Source organism: Hyperolius riggenbachi, chromosome 4, assembly GCF_040937935.1.
Source record: "Hyperolius riggenbachi isolate aHypRig1 chromosome 4, aHypRig1.pri, whole genome shotgun sequence".
NCBI lineage: Eukaryota > Metazoa > Chordata > Amphibia > Anura > Hyperoliidae > Hyperolius > Hyperolius riggenbachi.
This window is the reverse complement of record NC_090649.1, coordinates 255,360,374-255,384,024: the sequence shown is the minus strand read 5'-3', so window position 1 is coordinate 255,384,024 and position 23,651 is coordinate 255,360,374. Positions and strand designations below refer to the sequence as shown.

General features: G+C 43.2%; 1 protein-coding gene across 8 annotated transcripts in view; it reads left to right on the top strand.

Annotated features, from left to right (window-relative positions):
• LOC137503738 (cyclin-dependent kinase 11B) overlaps positions 1–23,651 on the top strand; it is a 95,792-nt gene that overhangs the window by 27,912 nt on the left and 44,229 nt on the right. For 3 of the 8 annotated variants that reach the window (XM_068231153.1, XM_068231151.1, XM_068231156.1), the window contains 4 exons: positions 8,114–8,233; positions 10,205–10,327; positions 17,978–18,073; positions 23,270–23,419. In XM_068231153.1, the coding sequence (XP_068087254.1) occupies positions 8,114–8,233; positions 10,205–10,327; positions 17,978–18,073; positions 23,270–23,419 (489 nt within the window). The remainder of the gene's footprint in view (positions 1–8,113; positions 8,234–10,204; positions 10,328–17,977; positions 18,074–23,269; positions 23,420–23,651) is intronic. The other 5 variants (XM_068231155.1, XM_068231158.1, XM_068231157.1 and 2 more) reach the window with 3 other exon arrangements.

Here is a 23,651-nt window from a genome sequence, read left to right as displayed (position 1 = left end):
TGAATATACAGGGTGGGCCATTTATATGGATACACCTTAATAAAATGGGAATGGTTGGTGATATTAACTTCCTGTTTGTGGCACATTAGTGTATGTGTGGGGTGGGGGGGGGGGGACTTTTCAAGATGGGTGATGACCATTGTGGCCATTTTGAAGTTGGACATTTTGAATCCAACTTTTGTTTTTTCAATAGGAAGAGGGTCATGTGACACATCAAATTTATTGGGAATTTCACAAGAAAAACAATAGTGTGCTTGGTTTTAATGTAACTTTATTCTTTCATGAGTTATTTACAAGTTTCTGACCACTTATAAAATGTGTTCATTGTGCTGCCCCTTGTGTTCGATTGTCAATGCAACGCTCTTCTTCCACTCTTCACACACTTATAGCAACACCGCAGGAGAAATGCTAGCACTGGCTTCCAGTATCCGTAGTTTCAGGTGCTGCACATCTCATATCTTCACAGCATAGACAATTGCCTTCAGATGACGGTGTGGTATATGGGGTACAAAGATATTGGGGCCATTCTTCATCAATGGAAACCTCAAGGCCACTGGATATGCAAAATTTCTACATGATGATATGTTTGCCTGAGTTTTTCCAGCAAGATGGTGCACCACCACATTATGGGTGTCAGGTCCGAGCATTCCTAGATGAACAGTTTCCTGGAAAGTGCCTTGGTCGTCGTGGGCCAGTTGAATGGCCCCCAAGGTCTCCCGATCTGACCCCCTTAGACTTTTATCTTTGGAGTCATCTGAAGGCAATTGTTTATGCTGTAAAGATACGAGATGTGCAGCACCTGAAACTATGGATACTGGAAGCCTGTGCTAGCATTTCTCCTGTGGTGTTGCTATCAGTGTGTGAAGAGTGGGAGAAGAGGGTTGCATTGACAATCGAACACAATGGGCAGCACAATGAACACATTTTATAAGTGGTCAGAAACTTGTAAATAACTCCTGAAAGGATAAAGTTACATTAAAAACAAACACACCATTGTTTGTTTTTCTTGTGAAATTCCTAATAAGTTTGGTGTCGTATGACCCTCTTCCTATTGAAAAAAAACAAAAGTTGGATTCAAAATAGCCGACTTCAAAATGGCTGCCATGTCACCACCCATCTTGAAAAGTTTCCCCCCTCACATATGCTAATGTGCCACAAACAGGAAGTTAATATCACCAACCATTCCCATTTTATTAAGGTGTATCCATATAAATGGCCCACCCTGTACTTAGAATGGACACTTGAGGTAGAACCTTATATTATATAGTGGCATGATCGGGCAATTAAGATTACCTGTATATCGTTAGTGGGCACCTGTAGGACCTGGCTCACAGTCAGTATTTAATTTCATCCCAAATGTGGTTAACCTCCCTGGCGTTCTCTTAAGATCGCCAGGGAGGCTGCGGGAGGGTTTTTTTTTTAATAAAAAAAAACTATTTCATGCAGCCCACTAGAGGGCGCTCCTGATGCGTTCTTCTGATTGCCTCCGGCGACCAGAAGTAACACGTAAGGCCGCAATGAGCGGCCTTCCGTGTTTCGCTTACCTCGTCGCCATGGCGACGAGCGGAGTGACGTCATGGACGTCAGCCACCTCCGATCCAGCCCTTAGCGCTGGCCGGAACTTTTTGTTCCGGCTACGCTGGGCGCAGGCGGCTTGGGGGACCCTCTTTCGCCGCTGCATGCGGCGGATCGCGCAGTGCCGGCTGCGTGTGCTGCTTTTTATTTGAGCCAAATCGGCCCAGCAGGGCCTGAGCGGCAGGCTCCGGCGGTACTGGACGAGCTGAGCTCGTCCAGACCGCTCAGCAGGTTAGAGGAGAACTGTAGTGAGAGGTATATGGAGGCTGCCATATTTATTTCCTTTTAAGCAATACCAGTTGATGGCAGCCACGTTGGTCTATTTGGCTGAAGTAGTGGCTTAATCACACCAGAAACAAGCATGCAGCTAATCTTGTCAGATCTGAAAATGTCAGAAAAAAAACGATCTGCTGCATGCTTGTACAGGGGCTATGGCTAAAAGTATTAGAGGCAGAGGAGCAGCAGGATAGCTAGGTAACTGGTATTGCTTAAAGGATACCACAACTGAAATGTGACATAATGAGATAAACATGTGTATGTACAGTGCCTAGCACACAGATAACTATGCTGTGTTCCTTCAGTCCTGACTCAGACAGGAAGTGACTACAGTGTGACCCTCACTGATAAGAAATTCCAACTATAAAACACTTTCCTAGCAGAAAATGGCTTCTGAGAGCAAGAAAGGTAAAAAAGGGGAATTTCTTATCAGTGAAGGTCACACTGTAGTCACTTCCTGTCTGAGTCAGGACTGAGTCAGCCACTTACATACCTGATATTTAACTCTTTCAGGCAGAGAAAGAAAAAAAGGAACACAGCATAGTTATCTGTGTGCTAGGCACTGTACATACACATGTCTATCTCATTATGTCACATTTCAGTTGTGGTATCCTTTTAAATGGAAATAAATATGGCAGCCTCCATACACCTCCCTCTACAGTTCTCCTTTAAGGTCTTGATTATGTGCAAACCAGATTCCACCTCAGACTCTGTAAACTATCTCTCTGTGTGACATCGCTTTGTGCCTAGTGACTTTATATTGAATAGGACCTTTTACATACTGTGATCCTAATGTTAAAAGCACTTAATTCTCAGAAATGTTGTATATGACAGCATTATTAATTTGCTGGAATTAAGAGGCCTGGACCAGATTACCTTGGCACCAAAACATGTTTTTTTTTTTTTACTATTCTAGCAGTGAATTTGCAACCATTTTCCTACCCAACTAGGTAGAATACAAAGGTCATTGGTGTTACAGTAATCATCAAACTTGTTTCTGTTCTCAAAATGAATGAATGTACATCTCCTTTAGCCAGTTTGATGTCCGCTCTGAATTGGTAATCATTTTACCGCTGTACCACCAATAATACAGTATGTTGGTATGTCTGTTTATAAGCAGTTTTTTTTAGGTGAATTTTTTGGGGGATGGTACAGTATGGCAGTTCAGGGGAGGCAAGCAGCATTTATAGGTGAATGAGGGTATGTTGATGGTGGAGAGGTAGGCAAGACTTCTACTGTGGCTATGCCACTTATTCTCCAGCCATTTTTCAAACCCAGATTTATTTCCCATTTCACAACATTCGCGAAGAGTAATTATTTATGTTGCTTATGTGTTTGTTTGTTTTTTTGTTGTTGTTTTTTTTTCATCACACGTGGTGATAAGATGCTTCTTTGCAGTTGCTCAGCTAGAAGGTGTGTGTTTAGGAATTTCACAATGAATTCTTCTTCTGCTCTTGCTTCTAGTAGTTGAAAACTGAGTAGTGAATTTTGTAACGAAGGTTTATATGTAATAATTCACTGCTCAGTTTCTTTCTGTGAGCTGTTTTCCACTACATAATGGCATTTTTGGCTACCCTAGGTAAAAACTTAGACAAGGGTATTTCTTGGAGATGAGGCACCTTAAAGAGAACCCGAGGTGGGAATTACTTTTACTATTGGGGCACAGAGGCTGGTTGTGCGCACTAAGACCGTGCGCGTGTCGCCAGCTCAATGTTTTCCTTGCGCTGTCAGTCAGCGCTGCTCCCCTGCCTCCTCCGCATCGGCGCGCCCGCCCGTGTCCCTTCCCTCCCGCTGATAGGAGGGAAGTGACGCGGCGGGTGGCGCCGATGCGGAGGAGGCGGGGGAGCGGCGCTGACAGACAGCGCAAGGTAAACATTGAGCTGGCGACACGCTGCGTGTCGCCAGCAATGCGGGGGGTATAGCGGCGAGCAGGGGGGACATGGAGGCACACGATGGGGCAACAGAGGCTGGTCTTAGTGCGCACAACCAGCCTCTGTGCCCCAATAGTAAAAGTAATTCCCACCTCGGGTTCTCTTTAAACTGAGCTGATCGATACAAACCCATCTGTAGTTGTTTGTGTAAGGAGACCCTATGGTGGTTTGATTTTTTTTTTTTTTTTTTTTTTTTTTTTTTTTTTTTTAGTTCAGTAATTTAATAATTATTTCAGCCAATCCATTTATTTGAAAGGATGTCCACATGCTTTTGGCCATGTACTGCAAGTTTTTCTTGCTGAATCCGTTGCCCCTTACAAGGTCCCAGAGCTCTAAAAAGCAACACTACTAATATACTGGCAGCAATCGCTGCCAATTTGTTTAACATCTCTGTTTAAGACTAGAGGGCACCTGTTCTGTCACTGGATAATCTGCCTTGCATGAACCATTTATTTAATAAAGCCGGTATATTATTGGATATCATTGGTGCTGCCTGTAACCAATACGTATTTTTCAAAACAAATTTTGATCCCTTCCCAATAGTTTCTCTCAAATCAGCTCCATGCAGTTTTTCTGGCAAGTGCAAGTAAACCTTTTACAGGTGCAGGATTAGTCAACACTTGGCCCGAAATTTGAAGTGAACTTGGCAGAGAGTTGAAGTACACCTGCCATTTTGATAAGATGGCCACACACCATACAATTTTTTTTATTTAATATTTCTTGTTAATTTAAAAATTTAAAATGAATTTGTCTGATTGTATGATTTGATAAATTTGACCAATGTATCACGCACATATTACATGTTTTTTCCTAATAAAAAAAAAAACATTGAAAAAGCTGAAAAAAATTATTGATCAGAAAAATCAGCCGTTCCCAGTTGACTTGTATAGAAAAGTGAGAAATTCGATCAGATTTCTTGATGGACTTTAAATAAAATCATTTTTTCTGTACAACTGCTAGCAGATCCGCAAAATGCTAGCAGATTTTTAAACGCTTTTTGTTATTTTTATGAGGCGTTTTGCGGATTGCTGCTGCGGATTTCAGTGTAACATATTTCACATATTGTTACAGTAAAGCTGTTACTGAACAGCTTCTGTAACAAAACCGCCTGGCAAACCGCTCTGATCTGCCGTTTTTCAGAGCGGTTTGCGTTTTTCCTATACTTAAAATTGAGGCAGAAACGCATCCACAATCCAAAAAATGCCTCATCCCGGGAGGATTCGTTTCTGCAAAACGCCTCCCGCTCTGGTGTGCACCACCCCATTGAGATACATTGACCAAGCGGATCCGCAGCCGCAAGCGGATCTGAAAACGTCCAAAAAGCCGCTCGGTGTGCACCAGCCCTTAAAGTATACACGAGCTAAAGAAGTCTGTTAAAATGAAGGCCACTGCAATATATGGGCATGAGTTCTGAGGCTTATAGTGCCTACCGATCACTCCTGTGCCACGCCGTTTTGCTACAAAAGGCCCAGTTGGGGGCCGTGACTTGGCCATGTCGCCAATCTAAAATCTGGAATACTAGGCTACGCATGCACAGTATATTCCCCCCCCCCCCCACACTCCTCGTACTGCGGTCTGGACAGGAGTGTGCGTATCGAAAACTCAGGAGGTGCTGTCACAAGAAGGGCGAATCTGACATAATGCCCATGCCAGGGGTCTTTTGCAGCAAAATGTAGTGGCACAGGAGTGATCTGGAGAAGCAGCAAGCTTCAAAACTCATACCCACATATTACAGTAGCTTTTATTTTAACAGACCTCTTCGGCTCTGGTATCCTTTAAGGCTATAAAGCTGATCTAACCAGTCAAAAGAAAGCACTCTGAAATCTTGAGATTCCCTGACCCTCATATTGTGCATCTGTTGGCTGCACAAACAAGGTCTTTTTTATGACAAGTTCACTTTGAATGACTGTACGTATGGTGTGTTGTATTTAAATTAAATGTAATGCTTGCTCCGTTAGAAATGAATTACAAAGATTATGAAGCTTGACCAGGATTACAGTACTGCCAGAATGCAAACTATTTCTGTCTGTGATCCTCAAACTGGTTACTGTGTACCTGGACAACAGCCAGGGCAAGCAAGTCTGCCTGATAGCTAAAACCCATTTGTTCCTATGTTAGCCATTCACAAGTACAGTGTGAGAGCCTCTGCTTACTCCAGTAACTTTGGCATTGGACTGTCAATCTAAAGCTAGCCGTACTCAGGGCCGCCATCAGAAATTTCGGGGCCCCTCACACATTATCAGGCCTGGACCCCCCCCCTCTTTGGACCCACCCACGGGTTGCTGTGCCCGCCCACCCCCATGTCCGTACGTGAAGTGTGCTGCGACGAAAAATGTGCATGGCTCCGACACTGAAGAAAGCGGCATGCACAGCGTGACACGGCAAAAAGTGGACATGACCATAGCATGTTGTGGGTGGAGCCAAATAGTTGCAAAATACAGGTAGTCCCGGGTTAACAAATGAGATAGGGACTTGTAGGTCCGTTCTTATCCTTTATCCGTTCTCTTTTCTTCCCCCTCTTTTCTTCCTGTGCCTCTTTTGTCCCCTTCTGTCTCACCTCAGTTTGTGCCTCTCTTTTGTTTCCCTCTGTGTGACCTCATGTTCCCGTCTCATCTCTTTTCTCCCTGTGCCTCTTTTGTTTGCCTCTATTCCCCCTTGCCTCTTTTATCCCCGTGTTACCTCTTGTCCCCTTCTGTCTCAGCTTGTCCCCCTGCCCTAGCCAGGTATAGGTGCCCCCAGTATAGGTAGCCTGGTATGGGTGGTGCACCAGTATAGGTTAGCCAGGTACAGTTGCCCGCAGTATAGGTAGCAAGCTATAGGCTCCACAGTATAAGTAGCCAAGTATAGGTAGCCAGGAACAGGTGGTGCCCTCAGTAAAGGTAGCCAAGTATAGGTGGCCAGATATAGATGGTGCCCCAGTATAGGTAGCTAGGTATAGGTGGTTCCAGCCCCAGTATAGATAGCCAGGTATCGGTGGTGGCCCAGTATAGGCAGCCTGTAGCCAGATATAGGTGGTGCCCCAGTATATAAAGTCCGCTGCAGTGGGCTCACTCATCTGCTCCCCACGTTCAAGTGCTGATGTCACTATTCTCTCAGTGCTGGAACGCGTTGTGCTGGTTAGTGAGCCACAGGCCCGCAGCCAGCACATGAGGCCCTTCCAGCACTTTGGTGGGGCCCAGGGCACCCAGAAGCCCTGGGCCCCTCACTGCAGTGTCAGTTGTCCCTCCAACCCCCCTCCCTGATGGCTGTCCTGCGTACAGTTAATAATCTTAAGATGGCCATACACTCGTCAGATTAGCAGCAGATAGATCAACAGATAGATTTTCTGATCTATCTGATGTGTTTAGGAACATTTTACTTGGAACAGATTTCCAATAGATTTCAGTCTGAAATCTATTGAAAATCGATCTGATGGCATTTTTTTTGCCATCACATTTTCATTAGGTCCAATGCAAATTGATAAGCAATCTCATCAGATCGTCCTAGATTTTCCAGCATGTCAGATCGATTGAAATCGAATGAAATTGCCCGCAAATCGATCGAGCAATCGATTTGCGATCGATCGGCCGCTAATCGGCTGAGTATATGGGCCCCTTAAATTTTGCTAAGTGAGAGTGATATGTCTCAAGTGTAAGAAGTGAAAATTATTGCATCCATTTACAACGGTATTCCTGTTTCCCACCTATATGAAATGTATATTGCTATAAACCTGAAGACAGTGCAAGAGAAGCCTCAAAGTTTATGTCCTGCTTTGTACAGATTTTAGGAAAGCATTGAATAAGTGGCTTATACATAGTACTGTGTCTACCCTGGTTAACAATTTGTAGCAGGCTAAAGACTGTGTAATTTTTAACGATAAGCAATACACAGAGTGAATAGAGGTTTGGCAGTGAAATCTAACATTTGTTTCCAAAGGTGAAGTGACATTTTGAATGCTTTTGGACATGGCTTATTAGAGGACTGGGTGGGGCTTAGCTCATAGATTAGCCTTCAAAGCATACGACGTGCTGCAAGGTATTCCCATGTGCAAAGGAAAAGAGTTGAGGATCCTTACAAAAACATACAGGGTGCACAAAGTGCCTGCAATATTGTTATTGGTCATATTTTCTGATGTTACAAGTGCACTTCAATGTTTTATTCTTATTTTGGTTGCAATAGCTGTAAAGCTATGCTGTGACTTGTACTTCATACATCTCTCAGATTGCTTATGGCTGGTGTACAGTTTTGTTTGTTGCAGGATGAACGCATCTTCTGCATTTCATAAAGCATGTAACTTCCTAGTCTTGCATCTGCCAGTATAGTTCTACCAACCTGTACAACATGCCTTCCAGGGCCTGAAGGATCTGCGCTTCCTCAGCGCAGGAAGCCAGGGCTCTTACCAGAGGCTGAGAAAATGCAGTACGATGCACACTATGCAGATTCAAGAATAACTGTAGAGTTTAGCACTCAAAGTAAGTTCTGGCTTTCTAAAACTATTTCTTATAGCAATAACCTTGAAGAATTCCTGCACTTTGTTGTACCTTAAAGATGACCTCTAAGCAATGACATAAATAACAGATGTATGCCTTCAAAACAACCTTTTAATTCAACTAATGTAATTTCCTGAATTCTGTATTGAAATTGATCTTTCAGAAGCCTCTTTCTTTCATCAGTATGCTGCACCCATTTCCTTTGAAACCATACTGTTACCCTCACTTTAAATTTGTGTTTTAAAACATCTGTTTTGAAGTCAGTGGGAATATATCTGTGTGATAGAATGCAATTGAGTGAACCATAAATTGCATATGAGTTTCATGGCAATATCTCCTTTGCATTGATGCTGTTTGGATACTTCCCTGCGCTGTGACTTGCATGCATTTATTGCACAGGTATTTGCATTAATGATGATAGGTTACAGTTACATAGAGCTGTCCATGCTGGCAGAAAGCTGGAATGAGTTTACTGGACATAAGAGAAACTGCTTGGATGGGCTTTCAAGTGGGAGAGAGTCTAAAACAAGCATCAGGAGTGAGTGATCTGCTAAACACGAAGGAGCAGAAAAGCGCTCAGCATCAGTTACCGACGTTGCGTCATCGCATTTTTTTGAGTGAACATAGCAGATTCTGGAAGGGCACACGGGCATCTAAACCGTGGCAGTTATGGCGTCCATCATTCAAATGTAATCAAGTGCTGTCCATTTCATTTCAAATGACTGGAAGCTCTTTTTAATCCATGGTTATGGTTTTCCACATGTAATTCACATCCCGTGTAAATGCTGTGCCTAGGTCCAGTTGTCTCGTCCTAGCTTCTACATGTAGTGTCTAGAATCGGCTATGTTTGCTCTAACCGTGATGCGATGAGGAAACGCTGGTAACCACCAATCCTGAACAGTTTTTCTGCTCAGAGAAGAAAAGCGTTTAGCATCACTTAAACTAGACACTGCAAGCCCATCCTACAGAAGCCCATGTGAATCTGCCCTAAAAAAACAAGTTGGAAGCGGATAAGCCTGACGAGTAACATTTTCTGCTACTGGAACACTTGAATTATGCTTTTTTTGAGGGGGTAGCAAGAAAGCATGAAAGACAGAACTGATTGCTGCAGGCAAAAGGACAGTCAAGGACCAATCCATCCATACTGCATGAACTGGGGGTGATTTACTAAAGACTGATTGGAAAAAAGATTTTATAAGTGCAGGAATGTGCACACCAGCTCTGTGGTCAATAATATTTTGTAATATTACGCTATAAGTTATTATGGTGCATGTCAAAATAATGAAATCGCAGGGACTCCAATGGGTCCCCCGACATTCCAGAACATCTGGTTAGCAGATATCTACCTCCTTTGCTGATAACATACAGCTAATGTGTACAGGCTGGAGCAGAGTCACAATGGTTGTGAAGAGGATTGCCATGCAGGTTGGATCTTCACCAGATCCAAGGGTGTTCAGGTACCTTCTGGGGCTTGGTAGAGAACTAAATCCACTGCAAGCTTACATCCACTTTGAAATCCTTGATCATCATACTGCACACGCGGTTTAAATAATTGTGAACATTAATGCTTCTTGTTAGATGGCTGGAGAGCACATATTCCTCTTTTCCCTTGGTAAATCACGCCCACTGAGTGCATTGTTGCTAAGGACCTCTTGTCTATTGTGAACTAGTAGAACACTAAAGTATCTGGAAAAGGCAAATGACTGAATGTTTTTGTATATCTGTAAGCAGACTTTATATTGTTGCCTTTAAACTTGCACTGCCACGTTCTGTTTGTGTCTGTTTTCTCTATATTAAATAACCAGGCAAAGATAGAATAGTGGTGTGTGGAATTTGAACTCATAAATATGTAGTCTTCAAGTGGTCTAAGCTCGATAAAATATAGATAGATCAGTGTACTCTGCTCTTTCATTACTTCTAACGCTTCTTTTCTGGTGGTCCTCCATTCTGCAGCAGCAGCTCATCACAGAACAGCCAGGGAAGAGCATGGAGACAAACTGAAAACCAATTACCGATGTCGTAGCCCCATGCGGCAGCTCCGTGAAAAATTAGAGCCAGGAGATGGAAGAAAGCAAAGTGAGCTTTACTATTATTTCTAGTATTCAATATTCCAAATAAAACCAGAATTGAACATGGCGAATTCTATTAGCAGTCAGGTCAGTAACTGAATATAAGGTATAAAAAGTCTCTAAATGGTGGACAGAATAGTTTATCATGGGCTACATGTGGTTCCACACCTCCAGTACACCTCAATTCTGGTCCCATGTTTGCAGCTGGCAGGCATGTTAATCTGGAAGGTCACATGATCACACAAAGTAGGAAGAGCAATAGATGCCAGACTAAATTTCCCAGAAGCCCTGCATTACAGTAGAAGCATTTGTCTACATGAGGTGGAATTTTGAAGTCTCACAAAAAAGGTGTTGTTTATTTTTAAAACCTCAGTTCAGTAAAAGAAAAACTATACTCACTGGAATTCTTAAAGGGAAGGTTCAGGGAAACCTTTAAAAAAATAAAAATCCATATCCACTTACCTGGGGCTTCCTCCAGCCCGTGGCAGGCAGGAGGTGCCCTCGCCGCCGCTCCAGAGGCTTCCGGTCGTCTTCGGTGGCCGCCCCGACCTGGCCAGGCCGGCTGCCAGGTCGGGCTCTTCTGCGCTCCAAGGACGGGCTCTTCTGCGTCCCACGCGGGCGCGCTGACGTCATCGGACGTCCTCCGGGCTTTACTGCGCAGGCCCCAGGTAAGTGGATATGGATTTTTATATTTTTAAAGGTTTCCCTGAACCTTCCCTTTAAGCCTGTTTGGATAGGTGAATAATTGCAGGCAACCAATGCTGCTCAAATAAGGCTTTCCATTTAAAACATTCAGGTCCAAAGGTAATACTTAAAATTTACGCTATTCACAATGATTGCTTTGTGAATTTGCCCTGTTCAGTTTTGAGATCAGGTTGGCATTTGACCTTTTTATCGTTTGCTCCTTCTATATTCTCTGTAAGTATGCATGCTATGTATGCTATCTACAGCTGTGCTCATAAGTTTACATAGCTTGGCAGAGTTTATGATTTCTTAACCGTTTTTCATAGAATATGAATGACAACACAAACTTTTCTTTCACTCATGGTTTAGTGGTTGACTGAAGCCAATTATTGTCAAACAACTGTTTTTATTCTTTTTAAATCCTAATCACTACACAAATTACACAGATCAAAAGTTAAAGAGGAACTGTAACCTCCTATTGTACTCAGCACCAGTGTGTACAGCATGCCCACTTTATAGGGGAAAAACAAGTATCTCCTAGTAAAATAATATAAATTTACTTAGTTTCTGTAGCTTTAACCAGTAAGCCACGCCCACCACACTAGCTGCCTCCGCGGATGTATAATAATTAGCCTACTCTCAGTGCCTACTGGGTAGTGACGTTTAGAAACGTCACAAGCTCTCTCCTGGTGTTTGGAAAAAAAAAGTCTCCTTCAGCAAGAGACAGGCAGCAGAGTGAGCCGGCCACGCCCCCAAATCTCGTGCAGTGCCAGCAGCTTTCAGGAGAGTGAGCAGCGTGTATCTAGCAGCCTGCTCACTCATCCACTGTCCTCCTCACTGTTTCTCTCCCACAGGCATGACAGGCAACAGGTAATCTCCAGCATCTGATAAAATGTATACAGTGTGAAAACGCTGCCTGTCTGATGCATCTGGGGGAGGGGGAGAGAGGTCTGACTTCTTAGCCTAAACTTTTTTTACTTTGAGTTCAGAAACAAAGCAGAGAGCAGTGCAGACTCAGTGACAGGCTGCCAGCATGCTTTACACTGCTGTGTCTCCTGTGCTTTGCTTAGAAAGTAGTAAAAGTGCAGAGCTAGAAGTCAGACCTCTCCAGCTGTCCCTTATTTATGCCTTAAAGGAGTCCTCAAGGGAATTGAAGGAAAATAAGTGCTACTTACTCGGGGCTTCGTCCAGCCACAAGCTCCCAGCATGTCCCTTGGTGCAGCTCTGCGGTGAGCCGTTCGCTTGTGAAGCTTTCCGGTCCCCGGCGATGACGTCAGGCCGACCAGGAGGTACTGCACCTGCGTGAGGGGTGCTGTCAATCACCGCCACGTGGACCGGAGCATACTGCAGAGGCGCACAAATACTACGCCTGCGCAGTACGCTCCGGTCCACGTGGCAGTGATAGCGACGCTCACCCAGGTGCAGTACAGGCTGACCTTCTGGTCAGCCTTCGTCCTGGTCAGCCTGGATGAAGCCCCGGGTAAGTGGCACTTATTTTCCTCATATCCCTTTATGACTCCTTTAAAGAGAACCTGAACTGAAAATAAAAAGTAAAAATAACCATACACAGATCATACTTACCTCCTGTATACTCCTCAATCTCTTTCTCCTCTCCTGCGTCCCATTTGTCCACTGTGATCAATTAAATTCTCCATCCTCCATTTTAAAAACGGCCATTACCCCTTAACAGCTTCCTGGTCAGCACACTGTTAACCTCCTGAGCGGTCTGGACGAGCTCAGCTCGTCCATCACCGCCGGAGGCTGCCGCTCAGGCCCTGCTGGGCCGATTTTTATCAAATAAAGTGCAGCACACGCAGCCGGCACTTTGCCAGCCGCGTGTGCTGCCTGATCGCCGCCGCTCTGCGGCGATTCGCCGCGAGCAGCGGCGAAAGAGGGCCCCCCTAGCCGCCTGAGCCCTGCGCAGCCGGAACAAAAAGTTCCGGCCAGCGCTAAGGGCTGGATCGGAGGCGGCTGACGTCAGGACGTCGGCTGACGTCGATGACGTCACTCCGCTCGTCGCTATGGCGACGATATAAGCAAAACAAGGAAGGCCGCTCATTGCGGCCTTCCTTGTTTATTCTGGGCGCCGGAGGCGATCGGAAGATCGCCTCCGGAGCGCCCTCTAGTGGGCTTTCATGCAGCCAACTTTTAGTTGGCTGCATGAAATAGTTTTTTTTTTATTTAAAAAAAACCCTCCCGCAGCCACCCTGGCGATTTAATCAGAACGCCAGGGTGGTTAAACTGTAATGTCACACCACTTGAGCCATAGGGAAACATGGACATTACCTTGCACATTCAGTTGTAACTGACAACTGCTGATATATAACTGACAGCAACTGGTATATTTCAGTTCTGACAAAATATTGTCAGAACTGGAAGGCATCATTGTAAGAAGAAAATGGTGAGCTTCTGAGAGGAACTGACGGTAAGGTTAGTATGTAATATTCATTTGCAGCTACGTCATGTGTTTATTTTGACACAGGATTAGACTGTAAGCTCCTCTAAGGACAGTCAGTGACATGACTATGTACTCTGTAAAGTTCAGCAGAAGATGTTCGTGCTATATAACTACATAATAATATGGTAGATCATTACATTATGACTATGGTAGGATTAGACTGTGAGCTCCTCTGAGGACAGTCAGAGACATGACTATGTACCCTGTAATGTGCTGCAGAAGGTGTCAGTGCTATATAAACACATAATAATAATATGGTAGGACATTAGACTATGACTATGGTAGGATTAGATTGTGAGCTCCTCTGAGGACAGTCAGTGGCATGACTATGTACTCTGTAAAGTGCTGCAGAAGATGTCAGTGCTATATAAATACATAAAAATAATATGGAAGGACATTAGACTATGACTATGGTAGGATTAGAGTGTGAGCTCCTCTGAGGACAGTCAGTGACATGACTATGTACTCTGTAATGTGCTGCAGGAGATGTCAGTGCTATATAATGCATAATAATAATATGGTAGGACATTAGACTATGACTATGGTAGGATTAGATTGTGAGCTCCTCTGAGGACAGTCAGAGACATGACTATGTACTCTGTAATGTGCTGCAGAAGATGTCAGTGCCATATAAATACATAATAATAATAATAATATGGTAGGACATTAGACTATGACTATGGTAGGATTAGAGTGTGAGCTCCTCTGAGGACAGTCAGTGACATGACTATGTACCCTGTAATGTGCTGCAGAAGATGGCAGTGCTATATAATCACATAATAATAATATGGTAGGACATTACACTATGACTATGGTAGGATTAGATTGTGAGCTCCTCTGAGGACAGTCAGCGACATGAATATGTACTCTGTACAGTGCTGCAGATGATGTCAGATGAGTGTGCTCTTCAGGGCCCATTCACACTGGGGCGATTCGTAGGCGGTTTCTGCAGATTAAAGTGCTTGTGTAATCCCAATCGCTCAAAAATCATGAAAATGTAGTCAAAAATATGCGTTTGCTGCAAAAAAAAAATCACAGCCGCAAAACGCTAGCGCTAATTGCCAGCATTTTGTGATCCCCAGTGTGAATGGGCCCAATCTGTCCTACTCTGATGGCTGGCTCTGCAGACTGCTCCAGCATCACTACAGTACAAAGCTCTTGGGGATTTGGGGTGAAAAGGCTGGAGGCAGGGTGCTGTACTCAAGACCCTGCAGAATACTGAATAGGGACTGTCTACAAATCTTTGTATTTCTTATCAGTGGACGAGCAGATGCAGTCATTAGCACAATTGTGCAGGGGGGAGAAAGCTTATAATCAAATCAGATTAAAATCACGCCGCCAAGTGCATGCCTGATTGACAACGCAACCAATTTCAGGCTGATATTTGGGCACATGAGTCAATCGGAAATGCTGCAAATTGGCTATCGTGGTTGGTCGGGTGCATGGCGGTAAAAGGCAAGCGATATCGGGGTGAGTGACGAAACTCCTGGCGCTATGTGTGTATGTGTATTTACACATTACCTGTCCTGTGTCGCAGTGACCGCCCTCTTCTGAATCCGCTGCTACACTTCCCATACTTGCTGCCGGCACATATCTCGCTGGCGTGCGTGTGCGACATTACGCTGGCCGGCATTTATAGGGAGGAGCGGTGGAAGACAGATACAGGACAGGTAATGTATAAATACACATACATGTACATACATTTATACACAGAGGAACAGCGGCGGGCTCTGCCGATTTCCAGGAGATTTCATGCTGAAATTGATCGGGAATCGGACTGTGGTGTATGAGCAGCTGACAGATCTCTCTCTAATCAGATTCGATTAGAGAGAGATTTGTCTCTTGGTCGAATCTGCCCATCATTGCCTGATGTATGGCTAGCTTTAGTTTTCAGTCTCTCAAGACATGGAAAAGAAACTTTTTTTTCCTGGACTGCCAGAAAATTTACAATGCCTTTGTAGACAGCTCTGTGCTTCAGGGCCCTTTTCCACTGCAAAACGCAACTGCAAATGCATTTGCGTTTCCCCAATTTTGATGTTCGTTTTGTGCGTTTTTTATGCGTTTGCAGTCTCCGTTTTTCTGATTGGCAAATGGCAAGTGTTGTCTTGAAAATAGATACTGGTGGTTCAATCAATACATAACGCAAAACACATTTCTATGCGTTTTTCATGCGTTCCTATACTTTACATTGAAACACAAAACGCATCAGACATGGGTTTGCGTTTTTAAAAACCGGAACGCAGCAGTGGAAAAGGCCACCCAAGATTCTTAATTTAAACAAGCTGCACTTCAGAATCAGCAAACGCATGCGTTTTGCGTTTCTGGCAAAAACGCAGCTAGTGGCCCTTATGCTGTAATGCCAGTGGTTTGAAACGCCTCAGCTATATTACAATACACTAATCAGCATCTCCAGCTCATTCCCTGTTTGCTTCTGTTTACACATGTGCATATTATACTTCCTGGGCTTCTGCAAATTATGTCAGTTAGGAAAAAAAAAGGTTGGGAAAGGAGGGTGTAACAACCTTCACTGTGGGCGTGTTTTCAACTGCTGGGATGAAGAAAAAAAACTTGCTACTCCTGCCAGTAGTAAACAGGGATCCTCCCAGGCTGCCCATGGCATTTTTACAGCACCTTGCTGACAGGGTTACGAGATTTATTAGTCAATCCTTCTTATCTATATACTTAAATCACTGTCTTATACTGCTTTTTAAGGAATATTTATTCCTCCTTACAGTTCCTCTTTAACATTCTCCAGTTCTTAAAGTGGACCTCAACTCTTGCACAGGACAGAAGGAAAACAGAGAGAAATGCGCCCTGTATGTATTTAGAGAGTTTAGCCGGTTTAATTCCCCTCATTTGTGTCTAATCACTAGTGGAGCCTTCCTCATTTTTCAGATCCTCCTGACAAAGTGCTTTTGCTCCCTGCCCTGGTGTCATAGTCTTGTGTTCCCAGGCAGGAAGCAGAGGTAATTTGGGAGACTTGTGACTCTGAAGATAATAGATGACTGTGCCATGCTGAAGGCAGGAATTTGGGAAGTTGCTCTAATACTGCTGCCTCTACTCGGGATTTCCTGGGGGCGTTAGCTCAGGGCACCAGTAATGAGGAGTCAGGGATACTAAGGGCACTATAACGGGTTTATTAGGGAGACACTATGAAGACTTAGCACTTGGGGAGCACAATGGATGTGTGTTAGGACTTACTTACGTTGTTAGCTGTGTTTACAATAACCTGGAATAGGACACACAACAGTAAAGGTAACGATTTGATACATTGAATGGTATTAATTTTTTTACAAGAAAGTATTTTTCTTTAGGAGCATGTGTGATGATGTAGCAGCAGGCACAGTAATGTTTGTGTGCTCAGTAATAAGTCCTGCAGTAAGGTTAAAACCCTGGCTATATTGTGTAACCTAGGTTCCTGTATGTATATTATTTTACCCCATCCTACAAACTTTTGTACCTCTTTGGGAGATGTTTAGAGGTGCCTTGAGCCTGTTGAGATCCTAGCAAAGAACGTCACGGCGGCATTGCAGATGGCACTTGCAGCACTGTGTCCCCATTTCGAGTCCCAGCCAGGGCACTATCTGCAATGAGTTTCTATGTTCTCCCCCTGCCTGTGGGGGTTTCCTCGGGGCACTCATGTTTCCTCCCACACCTCAAAAACGTATAGATAAGTTAATTGGATTCCTCTTAAAATTGGCCCTAGACTATGATGGACATATGACTGGTAGAGACTAGAATGTGAGCTCTGAGGGACAGTTGGTGACATGACTATATACACTGTACAGCGTGGCGGAAGATATCGGCGCTATATACATGCTAAATAATGATATTGTCGCCCTTCAGAAAAACAAAAAGAAACCTATAATAGAATAGCTGACATTTTAAATGAGCAGTTAATGGATATGACTTGCTAGATTATTTTGCCTACCTAGATCATGAAGCTTTGCAAGTGATTACGTGGTGATCTGTCAAAGTGTCGATAGGGTTCACTAATAGGAAGGGAACACGTACCCAATCCAGTCAATTGGAAACCATCCATTTTTCAGATCAATTCTATTGTTCTGATCAGATTGGGTTCATGCATTTTTCCTGTTTGGTGACCCAATTGTTCATTTTCGACACATCACATCTATCGGATCGGTTGACTGTTTTGGTTATTGAACTATTAGTGGCAGCCTTTAGGGTTACCCTCTGCTGGTTCTTATGCAGAATTGTACTGAATGGTGAGAATTTCCTCTTGCTTATATCCAGCTTTTACAGCTGTCTGTGGCAATGTATGCCCTGTACACCATTGCCACTAATTGCAGTCAATTTTTAACAAATCAATTTCTAACATATCAAAGCAAGGTTTGCTTCATCACGAAAGTGCTACATTTTTGGAGAAGTTTAGTTAACCCGACCCGCTATCAATTTTTAGCACAATTTAAAAATGCATTCTCTTTTCTAGCAGCTTCTAGTGGTTTGATTATTTTTTGTTTCTTGTAATTATTGTATTAATTTTGTATCCATTAGTGAAAGATGAGAGGCAAGACGTGAGGGATCTTTTGTCTGACTTGCAAGATATCAGTGACAGCGAGAGGAAGACTAGCTCTGCAGAATCCTCTTCAGGTATCAGAACTTCTATGCTAACCACTTCCTTACTAACAATAGGCAGGTGTAACATTGGCAGTTCTACTATGCAGGACGCATCTGCCTTCCAGAAGAATTTCTGGGGCCAATTTTGAGGGGAAACCAATGAACTTTATTAGTATCTATTTGAGATGTGGCAAGAAAACATGCAAATACATGGGAAACACATTCTATGCACATCCTGGCTAGGATTTAAACCAAAGATTTCACTGCTACAATGCCAGAGTGTTAGCAACCATGGCCTCAATTCACGGAGCATTATCAAACGTTTATCAAACACTTTATCAAACGTTTGATAATTTACCTCATGGGTAAAATCTCACTAAGGTGTTATATGTTGAACGTTTTATCGGTAAAACATTCGATAAATATATAACACCTTAGTGAATTTAAAATGAGATTTTACCCATGAGGTAAATTATCAAACGTTTGATAAACGTTTGATAATGCTCCATGAATTGAGGCCTATGCCCCCATGTTGCCAATAGTATTGAATGGTTATTATTCTTGAAAAGTTTTGAAATTATAGTTGTTTACATAAACCCAATATCTTTAGGTCCATAAATATTAAGACCATGACAGTTTTCAAAAAGGTGTTTTTTTTATACAATACAGCAACAGAGTTGAATTAAATCATTTGTTATTTAAAGGACAACTGAAGTGAAAGGGCTATGGAAGCTACCATATTTATTTCCTTTTAAACAATACCAGTTGCCTGGCTGTCCTGCTGGTCCTCTGCCTCTAAAGCCCCATCTACACCATACAATTTTTTGTCCGACTGCAAAACAATGGCAAATCGAATCCCGATCGGACATGTCAGATTGAATCGATTCAAATCAATGAATCCAATCGAATTGAATCAAATCAGACAAAAACATTGTATGGTGTAGAGGGTGCTTAATACGTTAAAGCCCCTTCTACACCATACAATTTTTTAATTATTTTTTTCAGATTCATTGTTTCGATTCAGTCCGACATGTTCGATCGGAGTTCGATTCAATTTGCCATAGTTTTGCGATGGCAAATTGAATCAAATCGAATCCCGATCTGACATGACGGATTGGATTGAATCGGACGAAAAAGTGTATGGTGTAGATGGGGCATTAGCGATTAGACTCAGAACAAGCATTTACAGATCAAATGTTTCTGACATTGTCAGATCTGTCAAGATTAGCTGCATGCTTGTTTCTGGTGTGTGTGACCCTTTCTAACGCTAAGGAGATCAGCAGGGCTGCCAGGCAACTAGTATTGTTTAAAAGCAAATAAATATGGCAGTCTCCATATTCTTCTCACTTCAGTTGTCCTTTAAAGAGACCCTGTAACAAAATTTTCAGCCTTATTTCTTCTATCCTATAAGTTCCTATATCTGTTTTTTTAATGTGGTCTGTCTTACTGCAGCCTTTCCTAGTTCAACAGTGGCTGTATTATCTCTGTTATATAATCTAATCTTCTTTCCTTTGTCAGCTTTGTCGGTCTCAGGCAGACATGTGCTGCTCTGCTTGTGATAGGATAGACGTTAGACACACCCTCTCCACGCCCCCTGCAGGCTCTGTGTGAGTCAGACTGAGCTCCTCTCAGCCTATCACAAGCTGGTTAGCAGCCATGTCTTTTGTTTGTAAACACTTCCTAAAACTGTCAATTACAAGCCAGGATTGCAGCCGGGAGTGGCAGAAACAGCACAGAGGGGCCCAGGAGAACATAATGAATAGAATGGTATGCTTTTTTGTAAGAATTTTAGAGTACAGATTCTCTTTAAAGGATCACTTTTCATTTTACTCTAACTTATCTTTTTACTCTTGGGACAAATGTACATCTTAGGGCTAGTGCACACCAAGAGCAAAAGCTTTTGAGTGTTTTTTTTTTTTTTTTTTTTTAAAGCACCAGCGCTTTCAAAAGCGATTGGCTACTGTAACATTATGAGGGTGTTCCACAGCAGTGTTGTGATATTTTTCTTTTTTTTTCTTTTAAAAAGGGAACGCGCTGCATGTAGCATTTTTTTGGAGCAATTCAGTTTGAACAAGTGCAAAACTGCACATTCAAACAAAAATCACTCTAAAAATTTCTTTGCAAAATCGTGATTGCAATTTTTGGTATGTCAGAAACCTGCCCCCATAGCAAGCTTACAGAAACAGGTCCTGGCAGTTTTTGGCCACATCGAGAGGAGGAGCTACACTTTGCAAGACTCGGTCACCACTAGCAGTTGTGTGCAAACTAATCTGCTAGACACCATACACACACTGATTCCTGTGCTAAAAATAGATCTGTCCCTGACTATTAAAACAATTTCATGCTCTGGTGCCGATCTGCATGCACTCAGCCTGGCATTCCTGTATCTTGAGTCAGCTATGGGCTTTAGGCCAAAACTACGGAAATGCCACACACCATGCTATCTCACAAGGGTAGCAATGAAACAACGTAGGATAGAGTACGGCACTAATGTAATACTCTGCAGTCTCTCTCTAGGAAATGTATATTCTCTGCTTAGTACACAGAAGACTAACTTTTTGAATAAAGATTTAATATTCCCAAAAGAGTGAAACAAATGCAGAAAGAATATATACAAAAATATGTTAACAAAAACAAGGTTAACAAAAAAGTAAAAAATGACACACTATAAGACATTTGCTTATAAAATAAAAGGGAATAAAACAGAAATCGAACATTACCCAGCGTAAAGCGCTATATCCTGGTGCTGGACAAAGCAATTCTGGTGAGAGATCAGGGTATTCCTTTCATAGGCAATCTCCAGAGAAAATACAATTCCTGATCCCATGAGCATTTATTTTATAGTGTGAATTGTTGCCCTGGGCTAGTAAAACAATTTCCTGTGGAAATGCGTTTAAGTTATGTAATGACAGCACACCTAGATCATTTCCTGTGTTATCAGCTGTCTCCAACACATCAGACAGCCTATTCGTGTGCTTATGCTGCTTCCTATTCTACACACTGGCCTGGTGCACACCAGAGGAGTTTTTCTGAGCGTTTTGAGTTTTTAAATCTGCTGCTAATGTTATCCTATGTGTCTGTGCACACTGGAGCAATGAGGTTTTGTAAAAAAAAACCATAGCATTACATTGGGAAGAAGCTTTTGAAACCTCTAAAAGCTCTTCCCAATGTAATGCTATGGGTTTTTTTTTACAAAACCTCATTGCTCCAGTGTGCACAGACACATAGGATAACATTAGCAGCAGATTTAAAAACTCAAAACGCTCAGAAAAACTCCTCTGGTGTGCACCAGGCCACTGTCTCTATAGAAAACACTCATCTAGTCTTCTCATTTAGGTGAAGTTAATAAATGGGCTTCTGGCTAGGTGATCTATTTAACCACTTAAGGACCAGGGGTGTTTTGCAGGATCTGTGTTGCGTGGGTTCTCCAGCCCACAGCACAGATCGGGAATAAGGTAGGGCGACCAGACTTCCCCCCCCCCCCCTTTTTTCCCCACTAGGGGGATGACCTGCTGGGGGGGGTCCGATCGCCGCCGCTCCGTGTGGCCGAGCGGGGGGGGGGGAGCTTTGAGCCCCCCTCCGCAGCGCGATTCCTCCCTCTCCTTTTCCCTCCCTCCCCTTCACTCCATGGGCGGCACAGGACGGAGATGCGTCCTGCGCAGCCTTTGATAGGCTTCAGCCTATCACACGGCGGCGATCCCCGGCCAATCAGAGGTCGGGGATCGCTGATCGCCTTTGCAGCGCCGTATTGATGTAAACACAGGGGATCTCTTCCCCGGGTGTTTACAATTAGCCTGCGAGCCGCGATCGGAGGCTCGCAGGCTGTTCATGGAGACACCCTCCGTGAACAGACATGGAACGGCCGCTCTAAAACCACAAACGACCAGCCGCCACCTATCGGCGTTAGCTGGTCGTTAAGTGGTGAAATGTCATTACAGCAGACTTCAAATGTGATGCAAATTAATTCACTTTACATATGATTAGTATCGCAACCTGCTTACTGACATTCTTACACACAGTAGACATTTCAAATGTCGACCAGATGCTTTTTACTCAAGGTTATACAAGATGAGAGTTCAAATGGCTACAGTTTCCTGTATACCATCATACTGAGTTATATCATTACACCCTAGTCCTTACGATGTGCCCCAGGGTTTGATACTATTCCCTTTGCTGTTTACCTTATACATGCTGCCACTTGGAAAAATCCCAAAACATGGTCTGGTATGCCACTGTTATGCTGACGATGCCCTACTATATTTATCATTCAAACCTAGCATGACAGACCCTACTCCACAATTAAGTGCATGCTTAGATGAGCTTAAGAAGTGGTTAAATGGTAATTGGCTAAAGCTAAATGCTGTCAAAACAGATTCATGTAATCGGTGGTCGGCGTTAAACAACAAAGCAGGTCCAGTCTCAATCAGCAACACTGAGGATAGGAAGTTCACACCTGAACAACTCAGACTTTGTACTCAGCTTGGGTGTTCTAACTGATGGGGCATTTATCTTCAGGGATTAAATCTTGGCTGTTGTAAAACATTCCTTTTTTCACCTAGGAAACCTAGCATAAATTAAGCACCTACAGCATATTTTCCAACACTAGTTCATGCCTTCATCACATCAGGGCTGGACTATTGCAATGTTCTCTATACAGTCCTTCTGAGCAAAGACCTGCACTGCCTGTAATTAGTACAGAATGCTGCTGCAAGGCTGTTAACAAGCCAACCATTGCCATTGCCACAAAACACTGATCTTTTACTCACTCACTCTACTGGCTACCCATAAAATGGAAAATTCTATTTACGTTTGGCTTATTGACAATTACATTTTTGCATGGTTTGGGTCCTGGATTTGTTGCAACTGCATCCCACCCTCCACAACATTAGACCAAACGGATCTAATAACTTGGTCACCCCCAGAGTTCATCTCAAAACATTTGGAGCTAGAGCCTTTTGGCATGCTGCCTCTACACTTTGGAACGCCTTGACACACCAAATTGGGACATTTTTATCCCTGGAAGCATTTAAGTCCAAACTGAAAATGTTTTGTTTGAATCCTGTATGGCCACCTCATGAGGAAAATGTCTCCTTAGCACAGCTGAAATAGAATTTGTGTTTGTTTTTTTACTGGTAGTCATGATGGAGGATTGACTGTTTTTTTTTTTTTGGGGGGGGGGGGGGTAGATTTCTTAATTCCATCTTATTACTAATGTAATGTACTTTTTAGGAGCTTCTGGCTCAGTATCAGGGGAGGAAGAGGAAACTAGCTCTGAGGAGTCTGAAGAAGGAGAAGAGGAGGAAGAAGAGGAAGATGAAGATGAGGAGGAAGAGGATGACACCGGAAGTAACTCAGAGGTGGCCACAGAACAGAGTGCAGGTAATTCTTTTATCAGCCTGAGATGATTATCTTGGTTGCAACGCCTATATGCTGTGTGCCTAGGGCTACAGCTTTTTAGCTTTTTATTTCCAAGTGCTAGGCAATTTATTGATCTGTTAGGCCTTGTTCACATCAGGGCCGTTTCTGTGTGCTTTTCACAGCGCATTGCCGTGTACGTTCAGCAAGGTACTGATTTTCCAATGTAATTGTAGCTGGCTCACATCTATGTGCT